General features: G+C 34.8%; 1 protein-coding gene across 2 annotated transcripts in view; it reads right to left on the bottom strand.

Annotated features, from left to right (window-relative positions):
• LOC131165683 (anaphase-promoting complex subunit 1) overlaps nucleotides 1-24,532 on the bottom strand; it is a 93,210-nt gene that overhangs the window by 32,487 nt on the left and 36,191 nt on the right. For both annotated transcript variants that reach the window (XM_058123678.1, XM_058123679.1), the window contains exons 9-11: nucleotides 12,289-12,459; nucleotides 11,014-11,501; nucleotides 708-1,167 (exon numbers count right to left, since the gene is read on the bottom strand). In XM_058123678.1, coding sequence (XP_057979661.1) covers nucleotides 708-1,167; nucleotides 11,014-11,501; nucleotides 12,289-12,459 — 1,119 coding nt within the window. The remainder of the gene's footprint in view (nucleotides 1-707; nucleotides 1,168-11,013; nucleotides 11,502-12,288; nucleotides 12,460-24,532) is intronic.

Genomic DNA, 24,532 nt, shown 5'->3' with positions numbered 1-24,532 from the left:
GAAACATATACCTCAATAAGATAGTCGATCATTCAATCAGAAAAGCATAAAGCTAGCTATGGAACAGCCCAAGGACACCTCACTGGTGGCGCAAAAGTAGCGCATACAACCAAATAAAAAAATCATCCAAATTCAATCCTAACTCTAATTTTGTCCAAATATTTTGAGCACAAGAAAGACATAACAACAATCAATTTCCTGTGATTTATAACAAGTCTGGCAGTATGCTATTGTAATTCAATAACCACAAATATAATCTTCACATCTCTGCAGATTTTCTTAGACAAAAGAAGAATATTATTTGTCAAAAAATAAAGGTGATAAGAAAAGAGAAAAGCACCGGATAAATCATAAAAGAAAAGAAAGATAACCAAAAAAACATGAGTTTGGCAATGTCACTGAATTTCATAAGCATACACTACTCATATTGGCACTAAACAGAAGTTTTTACCACTAAAAACAAAGAATTTAATCATTAGAGAAAAATATCATAAGCCATCTTTGTGAAGCATGCAAGATAAGAGCATGAATGAAAAAAATAAAGAATTAAAAGAGAGGGGGAGAAGAAATGAGCAGATGGAGGAAGCAATAATAATTTCTGTTCAAGTAGTTGGAATCAGTTCCAAATAGAGCTAAAAACAGAATTTTCAGATTGATTCGTATCCATCAGCTCACCACACTATTAAAGTTACTAAAACCAGACTTACATGTCGCAGAGGAAGAGATATGCCAGCCGGCAGTAAGTCTAGCTGTTGCAGCCCAAATTTCTCCCCGACCATTGCCAAGACTGCAAGCTCCTCACAGGTACAAGAAGATCCTGTGGCAATATTACAGTAAACGCCAGATGACAGCTTCTTCCCTGTCTGTTTTGCCCCAAATAATATACTGTAGAAAGAGACTATCTTCCGGGCCCAATTCACAACAGAATTTCCATCTTTATGAATTAGAGGTGGGAGGTCACTAATATTAGAAAAATTACATCCGTGTTGCAAACAGTTTTCAAGCCATCTGAACAAACTGGGAGGAGTCCTTTGGGAGAAAGATGCACCACAGATTCCATATTTCTTTGAAAGATTAGGAAAATCACGAATATAATGATCCAAATAGCTTTCTTGGCCCAGAAAATCAGCAATAATACATAAGAGATCCACCAGAAGACCCAAGTCCCTATAAACAAAATGTTGAATCTTGAGACTGACATATTTGAAGAAAGATTTAAAAACAACAGATTTGTAACATCCATCATAAAATATAGCTTCAATCTGCTAGATATTTATGGGTTGGGAGTTCAACCAAAATTGCAACTAAGGAGCCAGAAAAAAATTTAAAAAAAAAAGGTACAAAAAAATCAAGCCAGCGTTGATCAAAAGTGATCAAACAAAGGAAATATTAGCGCAGTTTTCAGCTGACATTGAGAAACAAATATATCATCACTTGACTCACTTCCTGAGGCCCCAAAAGCCTCTTCATGTCCTCACCACAATTGATTGATGCTTTCAACATCATTACTCAGAGATCTAAACACATTATAAAATCCTAACAGCATTTTTTCGTGGGACACATGACATCCCAGTATTTTAAAATTATTCCGCAGTTCATTGAAGTTCAAGAATAGAATTGTGATATGTTAAATTTATTTATAATTTTATTTTAATTTGTTTAATATGAAAATGATTATTTTCATGATTTCATTTAACATGAAAACAGAGGCATCCAAATATAGAGGAAAAAACAACCTGAAAATATTTAAAAAAGAAAAAAGGAAAAAAAGACAATGAAGTCAACACTGAATCAATAACTCGCCAGTCATAACTACAGTCAACAATGCAAACTAAAATGCAGCGCTTCGACCTCGTATATGTGCATGATGTGTTGAATGCAACAAGACCCCAAAATATAAACACAAGGGCACAAGCACACTTTCAATAAAGTTTAAAAGCACACGCAACCACACTTATATTAACCATATAACTGGCCCCATCAAATTATAATACCCAGTTAAACTAATGATTCTAAATTTCCACAAATTTATCAAAAATGTGCATAAAAATTCCCACTTTCCAGCATCCACCACTCAAGAAATCAAAATGACAATCAATTTTTATGTTAGAAAAACTCCTTCAAAATTTCTTAAATCGTCCCAAATTTATCTTAATTATAAAAATTTCAACAATTTTTTTGACATTCCAACAATGTAAAAAAAAAATTGAAATTGAAGTTTTATATTCAAAACCCTCCAACACTATAACTCAATATAGTCTCATTCTTGTGAAATTTTGATGAAATTTTTCAAGGGTTCAATAATTCTCATACAAAATTTTTAAAAAAAATCAAAGAATTTTGCAAAAAAAAACTATTTTGATTTAGGCAGAATTTTAGATATTTGAAAAGCTTTCAATTTTTTGTAACCTCTGTTAAATAATTGGGTAAAATGGAAAACCTAACCTTAATGATAGGTCTCTCCCTCTAATGACCATGATATCCTTACCAATCATATTTACTAGCATAACTCCAGCACAAACTAATAAAGTTAAATGACCAAAATAACCATTAACACTCCCCCTCAAGCTGGAGCATGCATATCACTTGCTCCAATCCTATTAAAAGTGAATTTAACACAAGCACCTCCCAAGACTTTAGTAGACCAATCAATAAGCTAGAGTTATGCTCTCCCAAACAAATTGGCAATCGACTTCAATGTGCTTTGTCCGCTCATGGAAGACCGAGTTGGAGGCAATATAAATAGCAGCTTGATTATCACACATCAACTCCATAGGCCGAGAATGTGGAAAACCCAATTCTTCCAACATGTTCTTCACCCAAACAAGTTCACATATAGTGTGAGCCTTGACCCAGTACTCTGACTCACTTGACCTAGCCACCACAATTTGTTTCTTAGTCTTCCAAGAAACCAAATTACTACCAACAAAGATGTAGTGCCCAATGACTGCATCCCAATTACTTGTTCTCAGAAAATCAAGAGACTCACAATACTTGTTACAAAAGATATGTTCGATCCAGTGACTGTGAAATAATTCAACTTTCCAATAATTCTCCTATAATGTCCTAGGTTAGCCAACAAGTTACCCATATCTGGCACTAACTTACTATTGGAATCCATGGGCGCATAAATAGATATGGATTCAAACAGCCCAATCTCATCGAAAAAATGAAGAACATACTTCCTTCGAAATTTATCAAAATCTCAAAATTTTAGCAAAACTTGTCAAAATTTTAATTATAGAAGGAAAGTTCCTCGAAATTCAAACAAGAGAATTTCATTTGTATTAACTGAATATTTTTAATGCACATTACCTTATACAAAAATTATATTACAACTTTTCCACCTCACACACAACATAGATGTACTTAACTTGTAATATATTAGTCCTAAAACTTATGTTATTATGTCTATTGACCATTTCTAAAGTTTCAAAAAAGAATTACATGATTTGCTACTGATTTACATTATTTTTTTCAAATTGAAATAGAAATTCCATTGAAATTTCTACAATTTTGGAGCTTTGAAATTTGAGTCGAAATTGGAATTTAAGACCTTGAACTCAAGTACTACAACAATAAATTGACCAAGACATGCTCTAGGAGACATTTTTAAACCATATAATGAATTCTTGAGCCAACGCACTAAGCCTGACTCTCCCTAAGAAACAGACCCAGATGGTTGCTCCATATAGACCTCCTCGTGAAGATCACCATGTAGGAAAGCATTCTTAACATCTAACTAGTGTAAATGCCAATGACAATTAGTGGCTAAAGAGATTGATTAAACATACTAAGGCAAGTTTAGTGATTGGAGGGAATGTGTCTCAATAATCCAAATCGTACACTTAAGTATATCCCTTAGCAATAAAGGCGGGCCTTCAAACGAGCCACAAAACCATGAGAATTGACTTCACATTGTACAACTGGTCACAACAAAAAAGACAATGCAGTCCTCCACCTAGAATGGGATAGGGTTACAAAAATAGATTTTGGAAAAGCAGAAGAAGACACAATGCTAACAAAATAGTAATACAAAGGTTACAAGAAATCAAAACAAACAAAATTAGAGATTGGATGTTGGGTGCAAGTATGTTTACCATTCCAAGCAGCTATAGAAGGATCAACATCATGGGAAAATAGGATCATCTAACAAGGGAATAAGGGGTGTGGAATTAGGAGCTAGAGAAGGCTCTCCTCGCTTGAGTTGTCGTGTTTAAACCAGCAAAATGGGATGATCCAAGCCATGAGAAGGACTCAAACTATATGAACATTTAGGAGGATAGGGCACAGATAAAGGTTAGGATCTTGAAGGCAAGGCAAAGGAAGCAACTTATAAAAGTCAACAAAACTCAATGAATCAAAGTACCATGGTGTAGACTCAAAAAATGTCACATCAACAAAGGCAAAGAATCGATGTAAAGTAGGACCATAACATAAATATCCCTTTTTCAGTGTAGGAATAGCCCCAAAAAATACATTTGATAGCATGAGGATCCAACTTATCCATTCCTAGAGTTAACTAATGGACAAAGGAGAACAAAGGAGCTTTAGGGAAGATAACTGAATATCATATTTTACAATCAAGAACAAAGGATGACATTTTACTGATGAGAGAGCAAGCAGAGAGCACATCATCCCTCCACAAAGCTTTAGGAAGATCCATTTTATACAATAGGGTACCATGACTTTGAGAATATGTCTACTTTTCTGCTCTGCACCTCCATTTGTTGTGAAGTGTGAGCGCAAGATAACTAATGAATCATACCAGACTTAGTCATCTAGGTATTGAATTGGGTATTGAAGTGTTCCTTAGCATTATCACTATGAAGTATCTTGACTCACATATCAAACTAAGTCTTAATTTGAGGACATAAGGCACAAAATATATCAAACAATTCAGAAAGATCTTTCATTAAACACAACCAAGTCATCCTGGAGTGGTGATCGACAAATGTAACAAAGTCCTGAAACCCCAATTTTGATGCAACACGACTAGGAACCAAACATTGGAATGGACTAGCATAAAAGGACTAACCGCATGTTTGTTTAACGAAAAGCAAAGGAAACAAGATGACATTTTCCTAATTGACAAGACTCGCACTCAAGATTAGACACAAAACTCGAGGTAGGAACTAGTTGTTTCAACTTGTCCAAGGATGGATGACTAAGACGACAATGGATTTGAAATAGTGTAGCAAAGGTTGTACAAGCAATAGGAGAAAGTGACTAAACGTAGTAAAGTCCACATCACGTCCTATGCCAATTGCCTTCCTCATCTTTGGATCCTGAATAACCACTAGGAAAGAAGATTACAGAACAATTTAGTGACTTTGTAAGCTTACTAACATGAGATTGGAAGGGTATTTAGGAATGTACGAAACACAAGAATTGAGGTAGATTTTAAGGATACTGGAGGGCAAAAAGAAATTGGTTACACCTGTCATATGGTTAGTGGCAGCAGAGTTGATAACCCAAGGACTAGAGGGAGAGATATCAGACAACATTCAAACTGTAGATTACCCTTCTAAGCAAAAGATGCAATGTGATGAGATGCTTTTAGGGATGCCTAATACTATAAGAACCTTGAATACTCTTCCTCTGATATGGTTATACTACATTGTTCACCTAAACAAATGCCTAACGAGGGAAACAAACTTTTTGGATTTGGGGTTATCATTCCAATAAACACACAACTTTGATACAGCAGCAAATCAGAAATACACAGCAAACAAAATGCTTTTGGATTCACAGACTCCATCCCAACACTCGCAAACAAAGCCAATAACAAACAAGGTGAACTTCCGGACCATCTGAAACAACCAAAAATAAGGTTAATCATCAACCAACCACAAACAAGTCACTAACAAAAAAACATAGAACTGCCACAGCCCCCAAAAATTAGCCACAAGGCACCAACCAAGCACCTTAATAATACTAGACAGAGACCAATAAGGTTAATCACCAAATCAAACATGAACAAGTCACCAACAATTGGGCATAACACTGCCACAGTCCCCAAAAATTAGCCTAAACACACTGCCACTGCCACAAAATACCAATTGATCGCCTTAATCATACTGAACAACAACTAATGAGTTCCCACGAGTGAATTATCAAAAAAGGTTGAATCTTCGAGGAAAGAAAAACATGACCAACAACTTGATTTTATGGTCAATGGCACTCTATGGAAGAAATCAAAGCGTTCTGAGAAGAATCAGAGCAGAAAACTTGCTTAAAAACATGCACCGGCGCATGGAGTCAACTGCTGGCCAGTGAGTGGTGGCGCGTGGGGCACTCTCCAGCTATTAACTTAACGGGTCAATTGATCGGCAGGTTCTATGCTTGTCTATGTCGTTATTTTTGAAGACTATGAATGATTTTTATGAGTTTCTAAGAGGGCAGCAACGTCCAGGATTTTCCAGCGAATACAGTGTTTTCCAGCAGCTCCCAGATCTTTGATGCCTGGTCTTTGGTGGTACAAATAGTCCTTCTACGTTCCATGTTAAATAATTGGGTAAAATGGAAGACCTAACCTCAATGATAAATCTCTCCCTCTATTTATAGTATATGTCAAATAAATACCAATGACCATAAAACTCTTACTAACTCACACTTACTAACTTAACTCTAGAACATACTAATAATGGTAAATGACCAAAATAACCATTAACAATCTCCAAATAAAAAATAAATAAATAAAGAACAAATACACAGTACAGAAGAAGATAGAATCCTCAAAAAAAGAAAAAAAAAAACTAAAGAAGAAAAACAAAACAATTAATACAAAATAGCAGACCAATACACTGAACATCTTCAAGACATAATCCTAACCAGCAGCAACAGCCCATAGAGCTTTCAAAATTTTGACAAATCTTAATAGTTGATTTGTACATATAATTTCAACCATTGTTCATAATTTTTTACCAATAACCTTGATTTGGTTATTTATACTATATAAAGCAATTATAACACAGATACTAAATTTATTGTTTTTCAAAAATTTGATAATTGTTGGCAAAATAATAAACAAATATATCAAAAACAGCAAATAAATTTGTTAGATTATTATATGCACATTTTGTTATAAATTGGCATCTAACATTTCAATTCTAATTAAGTGACATCATAATAGATCTTCTTTCTTAGTTGAAAATAAAGATTATTACTAGAAGGATAGGAATTGTTGGAATTAGATTTTGATGATTGACAAAACATAGGAGAATTGTCGATGAAAAAATATATTGGTGTTTTCAAATTATGACTATGCCAAAATTTGTGAGATATTTCAAGAAGTGGCAAAAATCTTGGTAAAAGCATTGATAGATGCATTAATAGATGCTTCAACAGAAGCTTCGACAGACACATTGATAGATGCATTAACAGATAAATCATCAGGCGTCTATTGAAGCTCCCTGCATCTACAAAATATGTTCATTGGACATTTATTGAAACCAGCTGCTGTTTAAATGTGTTTGCTAAATTTATATATACTGATGAAGTTCCTCCAGGTTGAAGAACAATTGAAATACATACATAATTGAAGCTATATATTTTAGTCATTGAAAGAGGTGATATCTTCTATTGTATTTCTAAATCAAGTCTGCTCATTGTAATGTCCTCCAAATAGGTTGAGACTATAATTCAGTCTCTCTAGTCTCACTGATTTTGATCAAGAATAATCTTGAGTGAGCTAGAAAAGGACCTCTAGATTAAAGCTTATTTATATTTTGTAACAGGAGCATTTCCCCATGAGAGCCGAGTGTCCTAAAGCGCTATTGAACTAACTATTATTGGCTTCGGAGCCAAGATGGTGCATGAGAGAAAAAGATGGTTGTCCTGATTAAGTGAGACTAGTGTAATTGGTAACTGAACATGGTGAAAATACTCAAGCTGGTTTGCTTGAGGAGTGGATGTAGGTCTGCTTGTCTCTATTGCTGCTCCGCATTTATTTCTGTGCTCCTTGTGGTTATGTTTAAATTGCAAAATCTCATTTATTGTATTGATTGTGATTTAGTTAACCTTCAATTTGATTTGAAAAAGGATTTAAACAAGCCATATTTTTAAAACCACCCAATTCCCCCCCCCCCCCCCCCGACTTTGGTGGGTGCCAATTTGGACCAACAGGAATGATAGAATTAAGCCTTTTTAAATTTATCAAAAATTGAACTTTGATTTTTTTTTTTGTTTCAGGTAAACAAAGAAATCTATTTGCATAAAAACTAACATTTTACTGATTTATGAATTTCATATAAATTAATTTCAAACATGTGATATAGATATCATTTTACAATTATTGCACCTTATACACCACATACTTGTCACTGGTGAATTGTATTTGCAATATATTAGTGAAAAATTTATTATTATGCCTATTAACAGTTCCCAAAGTCTTATTAGAAATTACCACGTTAATACATTCACTTTTATCATTTTTAAAATCAAAATTGAATTTTCTATATTCCCTAATCCATGAAAATTCAGTTGAAACCAAAATTCAAAACCCTAAATACTCTAAACAGATCAAAACTGATTGACCGTGTAATCTTCACAATTTGCCAAGAGATTAAACTATCATTAACTAGTTAATCTTTAAGCATAAAACACATAAATTTTGAAGCTATACATCTACAACAATGCAGAAATTAGCAAGGAGATGTCTAGGTTTGTGCAAAAGCTCCAATTATCGATATTTTAACTGTTGTTTGACAAAAACTATCAACAGCCAGAAATTTTGGTAGGAATAAATTTCACAGACAAAACCCAAATTAAGAATAAAATGTAACACTCCATAAGGACCCGATATCATCAGGGGTTTGGGAGGGCATGATGTGCACTCAATCTTACCTCCACAATAAGTGAGACTGTCTCTACGACTTGAACCTCTGAACCTGAGGATCGCCTTCAAAACCCAAAGGAAGAATGCCACAGGAAATACATGTATCCAAAACCACAAAACTCCAAACTTCACTTCAGAGTTAAACAAACATAAAGTTACCAAAGAAACCCATCAAAAATGCACGTGAAACCAAATGGTTTGTGAAATATTCTGAATGCTTACTCTGCAGATAACTGTATATCACATCATGCCCCCCTCATGTGCAATAGCTCTTCACAAATTCAAGGAGTGGCTCACAGACTCACCCTCTGACTAATCTTACAAACAGAACCGATAGGCATCACAATTTAACCCAACAAACAGCAAGACATCTAAGTTCACCAAGAAATTTCCCATAACAGTTGCTATACTAGTGGCAGTTCTGGGGTCATAGTTCATTGTATTAAAGATATTTTACTCATTGTTTATTAATATATAATACGGTTATCTAGTAAGTTAGAGCTTACTCTCTCTAGCCAAAACTCTTTTCTCGTCTTCATCACTCTTTTCTATTATATTTTCTAACACCAACCCTAATTCTCATAAGAAAGTTAGATCTAGGTTCACAACATGCTATTAGAGCCATTGTTCTCAAGAAGTCTTGGGTTCAATTCTTGTTGCTTCTTTCGTATGTTTGTTGCAAAAATTATCCTATTTCCTGTAATGACTGTTATTCATAGTTTGTTTCACCGCACTATTAGTGTTTACAAAGTCTTTGTTTAGACCTGCATTTTATTAGTGTTGTGCCAAGATAGGATTGATGATATTTATACACTCCCAGCTTGAGGGGCAGTGAGAGTGGCATCAGGTCCAGGTTATTGTTGCTATTAATATATACTTTTTGGCTACTTGCCAGAGCATTCTCTCTGGCTAAACCCCTTCTCACATCTTCTTCTCTCTCCGCTTCGGCATTCTATCCTTAACTCTTTCAATAAAATTAGATCCTTCAGGTTCAAATTTTGCAACAACAATGCCTAAAAGGAGGTTTTAGATCAGCTTGGCTCTAATTTGCACACATTTCTAGGGAACATTCCAGTTCTTAAAGTAAAGAAAAAAAAAATTATATATATAAATATATATATGTGTGTGTGTGTGTGTGTGTGTGTTCCATGGTTTCATGATCTTAAATTTCCAAGAAATTGTTGAAATTTCCGATTTCCGTCATCCTCGAAATCTAAATGGCAGTCAATTTCTGCCTTGCATAATTTCCGTTGAAATCTCAAAAAATCATCCAAAATTTATTGAAATCTTGAAATTTTGGCAAAACTTGTCAGAATTTGAACTATGCAATGAAATTTCCTCAGAATTCAAATGAGGGATTTAGGAGTGAAATGAAGTTTCTCTTTTAATTTATTTTATTTATTTTTATCAAAACAAATGATTATTACAAGTTCTTTTGAAATTATATGAAAAAATAAACTTAAAATAACATTTTATTTCACCATTCATTTCTAAATTATCATCATTTGTATAATAAATAATATTTAAATAATTAATGAATTTCATTTGCATTAACTGATTCACTAAATATGTTTAATGTACATTATCTTACAAATATGTTAGACGCACATATTATATTACAACTTCTCCACCTTATACACAACATAGATGTATTTACTTGTAATATATTAGTCCTAAAACTTACATTATTATGTCTATTAATCATTTCTAAAGCTTCATAAAAGAATTCCATGTTTTACTACTGATTTCCATTATTTTTTCAAATCAAAATTGGCATTGAAATCAAAATTTCCATCGAAATTTTCGTACTTTTGGAGCCTTGAAATTTAAGTCGAAATCGAAATTTAGGACCTTGCATGGTTTTTCAATTTTAAAGCAAGATATTTTATTCCAAGGAGGATTTCTTACGACCCTTTTTTGTACTTTCTCTTCTCCCTAATAAAATTTCCTTTTTCTATCAAAATAAATTAACGCAAGACATTTAAATGCTATTCAAGACCCAATCACCTTGCCAACAGCAATTTAGGTCATGGTGCAACAAGCATATTACTTTTGAGAAACTATATGCTGCTTAATGCTTAAATTTGTCATGCAACACTCATCACCATAGGATTAATTGAATCAATCAAAGGCATGGAAATGGGAGTACTTCAGCAACACAAACCAGAGTTTACCGTCTGCGAAGATTATCCAGTTTCAGACTTTCATATACTGCATGCAGACAATCTAAACTCTCCATCAAAAGCTCAGGGCAGAATGATTTTTCTGTGCTCTGTATTTCGCCAGCATGTGATCTAGAAGTATCTGCTTCTTGGAAGTCAATTGCTATTCCACAAGAAATTCCAGTCGTAAATGTAGAATGACAGTAGTTCTTGTGAAATTTGCTGTTAATGAGGAACTCCCATGATGAGTTTATCGAAACTGGAAGTTTCTTAAGAGTGGCTCCACCCTTTCTGCCCATGTGGATCAAGGTACTGCTAAAAGATTCCCATTGTGAATCAACACTAGAATCACCCTTGGACAGATATGTAGAACTATCATCTCCCCAAAGTAGAACAAGAAAGTGAATATAAAAATTGAAGCTTAGTCCCTCAGCCATTGCTGTGATACAATCATCTGCCAAAGAAGATGAAGGGCTTCTTCTTAATGCACATCTAAACATCTGGAAAACAAAGGAATTGTAAGGGCCAAAATAATAAATCTTAAAATGAGGAATACAAAGAAATATTGATGGAACAGTCAAGATATTTAAGGAATATAATTGTACAAATATGTGCGTCCAAACTGAACTTTCTCTCATGCTGCTTCCCATATTTGGATTACAGTATTTAATTCCAACTCTAACTAGCAAATAAGGTATTCTCCACTGAAGAGAAAAACAACAACAAAAGAAGAAAACAACTACAAGAGCAAAAAAATTGTAAGAAACAACTCTCCAATTTATCTGCATTTCAGTCAAAAGAAACTCCTCTAAAAAATCCTTCAGCAAAACAGTAAAGCCTTTTCATCAACTGCAACAATACTAATCAACAAAAAAACAGAACCCTTTAAAATTATAGCATTGCAATAAAAGCAACCGCAGCCATACTTCCAATTGAAGTTGGCAAAGCAATAACTGAGACATGCATCCATCTACATATGAAGGATCTAACGGGGAGACATTCAGAAAGTGACATCCAAGCATAGTTCAACTGACCATAATGTTTCTTACAGAAATGAAAGGCTTTAGATTGAATATTATATACCCAAATAGAAGGCCAAACAAACAGTGCTCAAAACACCCAAGTCACTGCAAACATTACCAAAAAAAATAAGAAAATTTCCAGGTCAAATAAAACGGATACCGCAGATTTAATAGGATCTGAGTGAATACAAAGAAATTTGCAGATGAGTTCAACTTCAAGAAACAAATCAAAAGCATAAATAATACAGAGGAGAGGGAAACATGCCTGTCCATTGCTTAAAATCACATTGATACGCCCTTCAACAGCATCAGCCAATCCTACAATTTTCAAGTCACGGAAACTGCATGCCATTTTTGAAGACTCCAAATTATGCAAAGCTTGGCCTTTATCTAAACAGGAAGAAAGAGAATACCTACATAGGCATTGCTTCCCTAACTGCAACAAAGAGCATATATAAGTTGTTCAAGAAACATATGGCTGTACAATTTTAAGCAAAAGACACGTCAACCTTCGCCAATAGGAATTTAAAAAAAAAAAATTGAAAAAATAAATGAAAAAAAAAAACAATTAATAGATTATACAACAAACAACAAAACCAAGCCTTAAGTCTCACAAAGTGGAATCGGCTATATGAATAATTTTCCGCCAATTTATGCAATCATGGACCATTTCTTGGACAAATCCAGGGCTATTAAATCCTTACTATCTCATTTCAAATTATTTTAGGTCTACCCCTACCCCTTCTACTGTCCCCCACAATAACTAACTCACTCCACCTCACTGGCGCACTATGTGGGCTATTGCAAGTACCCAAACCATCTAAGTCGTCCCTCCCTTATCTTCTATAAGAGCTACACCTAACTTATCATAAATATGTTCATTCCTGAATTTATCTTTCAGTCTTATACCACTTATCCATCTAAACATTCTCATCTCGGCAACATTTACTTTTTGGATATTTTGTTTCTTCATTGCCAAACATTCTAATCCATATAGCATAGCTAGTCCTATAATCATCCTATAAAACTTCCCTTTTTAATTTTAAGGGTATTCTATGATCACAAAGCACACTTGAAACACTTCTCCATTTTACCCAACCTGCTTTAACTCTATGCATTACATCATTTTCAATTTCTCCTTTAGCTTGCATAATAGATCCAAGGTATCGAAATCTACAAGTGCTATTTATTTCTTTATCACCAAATTTAACTTTGTCTCCAATATTCCTCTTACCATTACTGAAATTACATTTCATACATTCTATCTTATTTCTACTAATCCTAAAGCCTCTAGATCCCACAACTTCTCTCCATAGTCCTAAGTTAGCCTCTACTCGGCTCCTAATTTCATCAATCAATACAATATCATCTACAAACAACATACACCATGGAACCTCATTTTGAATGCTCTTAGTCAGTTCGTCCATCACTAAAGCAAGCAAATCCTTGATGCACACCTATGGTGATTGGAAATTCTCTAATTTCTACATCTATAATCCTTACACTAGTCATTACTTTATCGTACATATCCTTAATGACAACAGTATACCTACTACATACATCTTTTTCTCTAAAACCCACCATAGATCTTCCCTAGGCACTCTATCATATGTTTTCTCTAAGTCAATAAATATCATATGCAAGTCCATCTTCCTTTCCCTAAACTTTTCCATTAATCTTCTTAAAAGATATATAGCTTATGTGGTAGATCTCTCAGGCATAAAACCAAATTGATTTTCTGAGACCTTCGTTTCTAGCCTTAATCTTTGTTCAACTACCCTTTCCCACAGTTTCATTGTATGACTCACAAGTTTAATTCCACAATAGTTATTACAATTTTGAATGTCTCCTTCATTTTTGTATATAGATATTAAAGTGTTTTTCCTCCATTCATCAGGAATTTTCTTAGTTTTCATATTTGTGTTAAATAAATTAGGTAACCATATAATTCCGCTATCACCTAAGCTTTTCAAAACTTCAATTGGGATATTATCCGATCCTATAGCTTGTCCAATATTCATCTTTTTTAGTGCAAACTTAACTTCATTAACTCTAATTTCACGAATAAATTTCATATTTTTAGTCTTTTCCTTATTTGACAATTCTAAGTTTAAGTCTTCTATTTGGTTTTCATTAAACAACTTACTAAAGTAGCTTTGTCATCTATCTTTTATGACATCTATCTTTTATGTCTTCTTCCTTAACCAAGACAATAGCATCCTCACTTTTTTTATACATTTTATATTTCCTAAGTCCTTACTCTTCATTTCTCTAACTTTAGCAAGTTTAAATATATCTCTTTCCCCTTCTTTTGTACCCAATCTATCATACAAACTATAAAATGATCTGTGTTTAGCTTCACTAACGGCCTTTTTTGCATATGTTCGCGCATTTGATACTTTTCAAAATTATCCATGTTGCTACATTTTTGCCACGTTTTATACCAAATTCTTTTTTGTCTTTATGGCTTTTTGGATATTTTTATCCCACCACCAACTTTCTTTACTATTCGAGAATCTTTCCCTTAATTCACCTAAAATCTTGTTTGCTATCTTTTTAATAGAGCTAGCTAATCTACTCCAAATAGTATTTGTATCTATCTCATCCTCTATAGTCTAATCCCCATTTTGATCATTTTATCTTTAAATTTCATTATATTTTCTCCCTTTAGGTTCCACCACCTAGTTCTCTTACACTGATTTATTTTATCATTTTTCTTCCATTTTTTAATGCATATATCTAACACTAAGACTCTATGTTGTGAAGTTAGGCTTTCACCTAGAATAACTTTACAATCCTTACATAATAAACGATTTACCCTCCTAGTTAAAAATATATATATATATATTTGAAATCTGGTTTGTCCACTTTTAAAGGTTATTAAGTGTTCTTCCCTCTTCTTAAAACAAGTATTCACTGTAATAAAATCATATGACATAGCAAAGTCTAAGATCATCTCCCCAGGCTCATCTTTGTCTCCATATCCTCTATGAATCCTCTCATAACCTTTATTATCCCTTCCAACGTATCCATTCAGCTCTCCTCTTATGAATATTTTCTTGGTCATTAGTATGCCTTGTATAATACTATCCATATCTTCCTAAAATTGTCTTTTGAGATTTTCTGCTAAGCTTACTTGAAGAGCATAAGCACTAATGATATTTATTATCTCTTGGCCTAACACCATCTTGATTTTTAAAATTATATCACCTACTCTGTTTACATCAAGAACGCTATCTTTTAAGTTTTCGTCTACAATAATTCCTACTCCATTCTTATGTTTTTCTTTTCCAGTGTACCAAAGTTTAAATCCTAATTTATCAATTTCTCTAACTTTCTCCCCCCACCCACTTCATTTCTTTAAGGCAAATTATATTAATTTTTCTTCTAATCATTGTGTCCACAATTTTCATGCTTTTACGCGTAAGTGTCCCTAAATACCAAATTGCTAATCTAATCCTGGTTTCCTGAACTAGCTACTTTACCTACCCATGTCCAGAATGATGCAGGAACCCTCACATATTTGACATCGTACTCAAGCTCCGACACGGCGCATCACTTCAGGGTGATAACCTAGCCTACCCTCACCCACTTCTCGCTACACCCAGGTGGTACAAGTGCAACACATTGCTCGTAGGGGGCGCCCCAGCAAAAATTGCCAGCATGCCAATGCCATATCCCCGCACCCAACCTTAAAAAAGGAATAACCATACGCTGCAACATGTCGTATTCTTCTTCTTTGTAAAATACTCAGATCTGCTCATGTCTTAATCATTTTCTCTCAAAAAATCCAAGTGCAAAAAACAATTCCCTTTATTTCCCTTTGATTGTCTCTGACAATTTCTTCCCTCCATTCATCCCCCCCCCCCCCCCCACCCCTCTCCTCCCTCTCTCTCTCTCTTACACAAGCTGACAAGCCAAAATCAAGCACAGAAAATTTGGGGGGTTGCTGTGCTGATCAAGCCAAAAAATGGAGACCTGAAACCATCTTTTTCAATATCTGTCTGTGACAATGCCTTTCTTTTTCTCTCTTTTCCTAGATCACTCAAGTTCCAATAGATGAATTAGCATGGACCTCCATTTTTCTCTTTCTTATAGTTTTGATTGTTTGAATTTTCCTCATTTAAATTTACAGAATTCATAGCTATCGGACAATTAGACCTTCTCTGTTCTTACATTTATTTTACCTTCTGCATCTTTTTGGAATTTTACTATATTTATTTGCTAGAAAATACAGGGTAAAGAACCTCAATACCCAAAATACTAAAAATGGTTGTTGAAAAAATATGAAAAGAGGAAAATGGAACTTTGAATTTTAAATTAGTAGACCTGTGAACCAAAATAAATGAAGTAATGAACCAAATTAGCATGAAGCAATTTTCAGTATAGGCACTGTATATTCTATGGTTCCATAAATATAAGCTGGATATATATAAATATATGCATTCATGTAAAAAAGAAAAGCAAAACAGATTCTTCTTTTCCCTTGAAGAGTTCCTTTTAGAAAGATTATCCTCGTCATTGTTTATTTCTCAAGTAGGAACAAATTAATATTAGTGTCTCTGCCAATGGATCAGCCAACATTTTTCACAAAGTTTTTAAACGGAGACCCATATCTCCATATTTGTCAGTGCTCATCTCAATTCCAACCCTTACAATCCTTGTTTTTTTTTCCAACAGTTTACTCTTACCAACTCGTATTCTACAAGCAAGATGTTGTCTAAGTAGGCTATTGGTATCTGGAAAAGCTCTACTGCTATTTCACAAGGCACATTCATGTAATGAAAGTGAAGGGACATAGGAGAAATAACAAAAAAACACCATTAACCAAGCAAAATCTCACAAAATCTTCTCCTTTTGCTTGTCAGAATGCCAACAAGCATCCATTACTGAATTCATTCTGCCAATAGTACTCCTTTTTTAAACATCCAGTGCCAAAATCACTAAAGGGTTAAGTTGCCAATTCCTAATAGACTGAGTAATGCACTCATCCATCCAGAACAGGCACGCATTTTACCAAGGTTGCTACAGTATCAATCTATCTTGGTTATTCCCCATGATATATGCGGGTGGTGGCTGCAGAGCAAACAATCTCAAAGTGGACTTTCCATTCATTCAAATAGAAAAGATCACAAAGCCTGGAGTAATTGAGTAGAACTGCTAACGTTGTTGAATATCCATTTGACATATAACAATTGCATTAAAAGATACATTCAATATGAATATAAAAATATGACATGTTACGGTTCAAACAGAAGGATAAAAACTTGCTGATAAGAAAAAAGAGGGAAAAACAAATCAACTCCAGAAGCTCCATCAATCCACCATTCATCAATAGACAAAGCTGCCTCTTTATCATTACATGCTAGATACAATAAAGGATGAGCACTTTTCTCCCAAGACACAGGAATGCCTCGCGTCCGAAAGAGCAAAGCTCATTTTCCTTTCGAGGTAAACCAGAACATAAAAAAGGGTTGTCCCATCAAAAGTCTAGTTCCCTCATGAACAAACTTCAAAATAAACAAGGATTCACATATCAAATGGTCATACAACTAGACTCTAAAATTTAGAAGGCTATGATCACTGGCAATGTAAACTAAAAATAAACAATATTTTCCATGAAGGGAAGAGGCTGGTAATAATCTATTAAGGATTCGAGTAGATATTTCAAGGACTGCAACTTTTTATCTTTCCCACACTATTATTTAAGTATTTCACACTTACAACAAAATTTCACTGGCCAACCATACATTGATGACATTCGCGGGCCTTGTGTACACTGCCCATGCACCATGAAAGCTGGCCACGCCCAAGGTCGTTACCTTACCACAAGAAGGCAGATGCCAAAGATAAGGCTAGTGACTGAAACGAAGTCATAGAAAGGTATCCATACAGGAATGAACAGCTGGATGACTTCTTGTTCAAGGAATGCTGATGCTTGTTCGTAATTTTTGGTTTCACATGGCTTCACACACAAAAAGAAGCAAGCTGCATCTGAGTAACTTGAAATAGGGCGGGTCAGCTCGTTTTGGTTCTCTAGAGGTTGGTTGGTCTTGGTTCTATTTTGAGAACAGATCAAGATTGGTTCACCCTCCTGAATTGTGTACATCCATCAAGTGTAAGATTTAAATAAACATCTCAAACTAGCTTACAAAAAATACAGTCCAGAGCATCCCTTTCCAGTTGCATTTAACTACTAACAAAAGCTCAGCAACATGCTTTGAAAATATTTAACATCTCAATCCTGGTCATGCAGGCCGGTTGAGAGAGAGAGAGAGAGACTACAACAGGATAGAAAGATGCAAGAGAGAAAACAAAAATGAAGGGAGGGAGAGAAAATGTGAAAGAAAAAGAGAAGGGGAAAATGGTTGCATCGAGGATTAACAGTTAGGGGAATTTGATAAAATAAAGCATTTGGTTAAGCACAAGAATCCCAGGTGATGGCCATCTTAACATTCCTAGGAATGAAAGATTCCAACAAATTATGGGCATCCATTCCCAGCCTCCACCATGCGCAAGTTTCACGTGAATCTCATTCCTATCGGAATCCTACTTTTTAGACTAAATTAATCTCACTATTTTGGCAAGTTGCACAAGAATGCCCCTATACTATTATTATATTTAAAACATTAAATTAGTAAAAAAATGAAACTAAGATAATTAGTGTTGTGTTACAATAATATAATATAACAGCTGATACTTGGACATCAATAGCCTTCAATTATTTCAGTTAATTGATTAATTAAGGATTGAATTTTTTTAATTTGTGATTGTTAAAAATTTTAGGACATGGATCTAATTAAATACAAATTCCTAGTAGGTTTTCGCGTTGAAAATATAATTATTACTTTAATATATTGGTTATACACCAGTCAAGGATATAATAGTTATCTTCTTGAAATGAAAGTTGAACGAAACATTAACATGGGAATCCTCTGCACATTCTAGGAATCTCACAACGTGAACCCAAACAAAAATATTCTCGTGAGACAAGCATCCCATCGTCAGAAAGGAGATTCCAGGATTGTCATTCTATGGAAATATTTTGGATGCTGCAAAATAAATGTCCCCTCAAACATTGTTATGAGAACTTTAAAAACAAAAAATATAAAAAATTCTTAGATCTTAAATACCAAAAAATGCATTTCACATAATACATAAAAATTGAAAAAAAAAAAATCAAAACACAGAAAATTAAAGCATCTCGCAAATTACAAAAAGATATCTAAAAATAAAACCCAGATTGTCACAGAAAAAACTAGAAACTGTTCATAAATCATTACGAAAAAGATCCAAGAAATAACCCAAATTGTTCACAAATTGAAGATGATACTTCTTCTCCTCGAACAATACAATATAGAAATTAACAAAAAACATAATAAAGATAATAAAAATGGAAAATAGTCAACAAGTCTCAAATCAAATAAAAAATTACAAACAAAAAATATATCACCCAGAAATTATAGATGAGATGTGAACCATGTCTCCCTTAATCGGTATCTCCCGCTCTTCAATAAACTACTAAAAACAAATTCCAAATCCAGCCATTATGGTGAATGAAAACACCAACCCCAAAGTGGCCATCCTAATCGTCTCCATTGGCATGAAGATTAGATCACATGGCATGAGGAGAGGAGGCACATCTGACTGCATATGTTCTCTCACCATCTCCAGCAGATCATTCTAATCTTATCGTGTTTTTTTTAGCCAAACCAATCTTGTTGCTAGACCAATCTTGGCCTGAGCAGATCCTGTTCGGGGTTATGTCATTCAAAACTTGAAATTAGGTTCAACCCAGCTTCTTATTTAAGCATGAACTTGATTCTTCCTTTATTTCTTTTGATGGACAGAGGGAAATTGGAGTTACTGATCAAAAATAGCTTGCGAGCAATGATGAGGACTATGAAAACAGTGGCAACCCCTTTCTTTACTCCCATGAGGACTTGATGGAGTTCTTTCTTGGTGCGTAAGCTAGACATGGAGAAACTTTTGATCACGTAAACTGGAACTTTCTTCTTTATATTCCAAGAAAGATGGGTTTCAGGGAGCGATGGTGCAGTTCGACTGCCCATTGCATAAGTATACCAAGTTTCTCAGTGCTCATAAATGGGCGCCCTTCTGATTTCTTTCACTCCTCCAGAGGACTGAGACAAGGGGATCCTTTTTGCCCCTTCTTATTCATTGTGGTGATGGAGGTGCTCAGCCTCATTTTGAAAAAAATCACTGAAAGAGGGCTCCTTAAAGGCCTTAGAGTTGCAGAAATGGAAGGTCTTTGCAGGTCTCACATCTTTTGTTCACAGATGGCACTGTCATTTTCTGTTAGGATAACCCTTTCCACATTCTGAATCTGCAATGCATTTTAGCAGCATTGAGGCTGTTTCAGGTTTGAAAGTAAATCTCAGAAGAAGTGGGATTATTCTGATCGGCAACAGTTCAGGAGGACCTCTTCTGGCAGTTGAGTGCAAATTAGGATCTTTCCCTTTCAGCTACCTCAGGTTACCTCTTGGAGCCAGATTTAAATATAAAGGAGTTTGGGACCCCAATATCCAGAAGTTTGAAAAAAGGCTAGCATCATAGTGGTCAAATCAAGATTTGAATTGTGAATCAAAATTTTAATTTTCAGAACCGATAATCGAATCAAATCGAAAGATTCGGCACAAGTGTCCAAAATCAATTCAAAATGGCGTGTATATATTGAAATGTAAACAACAAGCAAAACAGAGATACATTTAAATTTTGACTACAAAAACATCATATTCCATGCATGCTTTCCATAAACAAAATGAAATGTAAGAGAATGGGTCAAGAAATATTAATAAAAAATGAATATTATTTTGTATAAGGAAAGGTAACAAGAAAAATAAAAAAAATAAAAAAAATTGAACTTCTAAAGTTTATTTTCAATAAAAAATAATAATATTTCATACTTAATTCTTTCTTAGACTAAAAATAAAAAAACTAAAAAAATAATAATAATTGAACAAACTACTAAAAAGACCATCTTTTGAATCTTAACAACACAACGAAACATGAGTACAACCTTAGTCGATGAGTGTTCTGCCCCCTCACCATTGCAGAACACTATACGCCTCCAAGAGTGATAAATGGTTTTGTGAAGGCAACATAAGACCTAAAGTTTTATTTTTTCTTCTTTTTTTAGCACAAAACTAATGTAGACTAGGAATGGAAGATAATCGTGTAAAAATAAAAGCAATAAATAAGAAATGTTGTTTTTAGGGTTTTAAACTAGTCAAATTTGTCAAGATATGATAGGCCATGAATCAATAACATTGAATTGATTTGTTAGATTCACGAGATAGATTCGACAACGATTCAGTCATTTTTAGATATTCTTGTAAGATTCAAATTGATATGGTGAGGAATTGATACGAATCGTATGAATTGAAAATTGTGAATCATAAGATTCTAACAACTATGGCTAGCAGGATAGAAACAAATCTTCCAGTTTACTTCATGCCTCTCTAGCTCTCCCAATATTCTCTTTGCCAAAAGACTAGAAGGGATTCAAAGCAGGTTACTTTAGGGCAGCTTCAAGGTTGAATTCAAATCCCACCTAGTCAAATGGGGCTTGGTGAAACAATCAATTAGCTTAGGAGGCTTGAATGTATAGTCCCTTCAACAAAGCCCTACTTGGAAAATTGTTGTGTAGATTTATGATTGAGAAATATCACTTTTGGCAGAAAACCATTGACATGAAATAAGGGCATGAGCACAATGAGTGGATCTCCCAAGCTAATAGAGGACCTTGAAGCACAAGGGTGTGGAAATACATTAGGAAAGGCTAGAATGACTTTATTTTCTTCTATTAGATTCCAATTGAGGAATGGAGAAAACATTAACCTAGAGGCTCTCAGTGTCTTATTTCTAGTCATTTACAACATGGCTTGTGATAAAGATGCATGCATAAGTCAACACCTTCAAACATCAATTCAAGGGTTTTTTGGAATATCCCCTTTCACAGAAATGTGGGAGATAGGGAACACTACTAGCTCGCTGATTTCTACAGTCATCCTTACAAGATCCAGTTTCAAACATTCATGACCTTCAAATTTGGTCCTTGGACAAGAAAGGATCTTCATTGTCAGATCCTTCTACAGGAAACTTTTTCTCCGATAATCAAACAACACTCACTCCCCTTGCTGTGAATTTGGAAGACAGCTGCCCCTACTAAGGTTGCTTTTTTCACCTGGGAAGCAGCTCACAGTAAGCTCTTGACCCTAGATGACTTGCAGAGAACGGAGTTCTCCATTGCCAATAGATGAACCCTTTGCATGGATAGGCAAAATCAGTGGACCACATTCTTCTCCATTGCCCCTAGATCAGATATTTTTCGAATGTAGGCTCTAACTCTAATTGGACAATGGTAAATAACTGCTAAATCTGTTGGAGGGGAGCTCCAGGCCTGGGGAGGGATTCAGGTAACAAAGGAAAACAGAAAGGCTTTGTCTCTCTTTCCTCTTGCAATTTCCTAGTGTGTTTGGAAAGGGGAACAGAAGAGTATTTGGAAACTCAATATCAACATTTCGATTCAGAAAAGAGCAAGAGTTAACTGCTATTACTAGTTGGCATAGTGGTCATGCAGCGAATGAGGTCAATGTAATTTTTTATTTTTGTGACACCTTTCAGGATGGTTGAGTTCTTGAACTTCGTGTTGGCATCCCCTTGAAGCCCTCTTAATACATACTATCTTTATTGATATACACACATACATATATATATATAAGGCAATTGCATGCGGCGAGAATTAGCAGTAGGATAGAAACAGCAACAAAAAATAGTTACAATAACACGATAGATGGTGACTCTGACAAACCTTCAATCTGATGATTGTGATGAATGTCGATTGAACTTTTGACACAATTATGTATGACAGCAGAAACACATGGAAAGAGAGACAGCTGCTCCTAATAAGGTTGCTTTTTTTTTACCTGGGAAGCAACTCATGGTAAAATCTTTACCCTAGGCAACTTGCAGAGAAGGGGGTTCTCCATTGCCAACAAATGTGCCCTTTGGATGGCTGAGGCAGAATCAGTAGACCATATCCTTCTACGCTGCCTCTGGACTAGAGATCTTTGGAATGTAGCTTCAACTCTTATTGGACAATGGTGGGTAACCGCTAGATCTGTCGGAGGGGCACTCTAGGCCTGGAGAGGCATTTGAGCAACAAAGGAAAAGAGGAAAACTATTTCTCTCATTCCTCTCACAGTTTTCTGGTGTGTTTGGAAGGAGAGGAATAGAAGAGTTTTTAATAATTCAATATCAACTCTTCAGCTCATCAAAGAGCAGTGGTTTACTGCAGTTACTAGTTGGCATAATGGACTTGTAGCAAAAGACTTTAATGTAATTTTTTATTTTTGTGACACCCTTCAGGGTGGCTGATTTCTCATACTTCGATTTGGCATCCCCATGACGACCTTATAGTATATATGTTCTTTACTAATCAAAAAAAGAATGGAAGAAGAGTGAAAGGCGGGAGAAGAAGATACAAGGGGCTGGGGAAACACATGCTACCTAAACTAAAATTCACTAAAAACTGACTTTACAAATAAACCCTTAAAAAGAAATATTTATTACAAACCCATCCCAAATATACATAAGCCTAAACTAAACACAATTGGGTCTAGAACCCGACAATCCCTTAACCATATTCTTTGAAATCAGTCTCCAAATTGGGTGCAAGTGTCCAAAAACCTGCTTCCCATCCTACATCAATTCCCTCCTACCACAAAGAAGTCAACTTCACCAAGTAGGGAACAACAAGAAGTCCATCACCATGAAATTAATCATGGTGCTCCAAAAGAAAGGAACCATCAATGTGCTTGGAAAAGCTCCAGATTGCATCACCTTATACCTCACCTTGTCCTTGGACAAGGCATAAAAGCTTTCATACACATCAAGCTTAACCCTGAGGGCAACCCTCAACTCAAAATTTAAGGTGTTACACCACAGCCTCAGAGCCCAAAAATTTAAATCATGGAAACAGTCTCTCCAAGCATGGAGTTAAGATGGAGTAATTTTTCCCTCCTCAAACCCACGATGGCGTGGGAGCCTTGAGTTCTAGGTGTTACGTTTTATCATCCTCAACCCTCCTATGAAACAATCATATACATCTTAAAAGAAACCCCAGTAAATAAATTATGTAATTAATGAATGAAAATTTTGGAAATATTAAATAAATAAATAAAAGGGCAGGCTGGTGCACAAAGCTCTAGCGTATGTAGGGTCCAAGGAAGAGGCGGTCCAGGATGGGTCTATAGTACGCAGTCCTACTTTATATTTTTGCGAGAGCCTATTTCCATGCCTCGAACTTGTGACCTCCAGGTCACACGGCAGCAACTTTACCATTGCATCTAGGCTCTTCTATCGAAAACACTAAATAGATGATTGTGAAAAATTTAGGAAAAATTTTTAACTTTAACTGTTGAAATTTCAGAAGATATACCCAAAAAATAAAACCAAAATTCCAGAAACTTCACCAGGAAATTGAA

This window comes from Malania oleifera, chromosome 10 (assembly GCF_029873635.1).
Source record: "Malania oleifera isolate guangnan ecotype guangnan chromosome 10, ASM2987363v1, whole genome shotgun sequence".
In the NCBI taxonomy this organism is placed as follows: domain Eukaryota; kingdom Viridiplantae; phylum Streptophyta; class Magnoliopsida; order Santalales; family Ximeniaceae; genus Malania; species Malania oleifera.
This window is presented reverse-complemented; position numbering and strand designations above follow the sequence as displayed.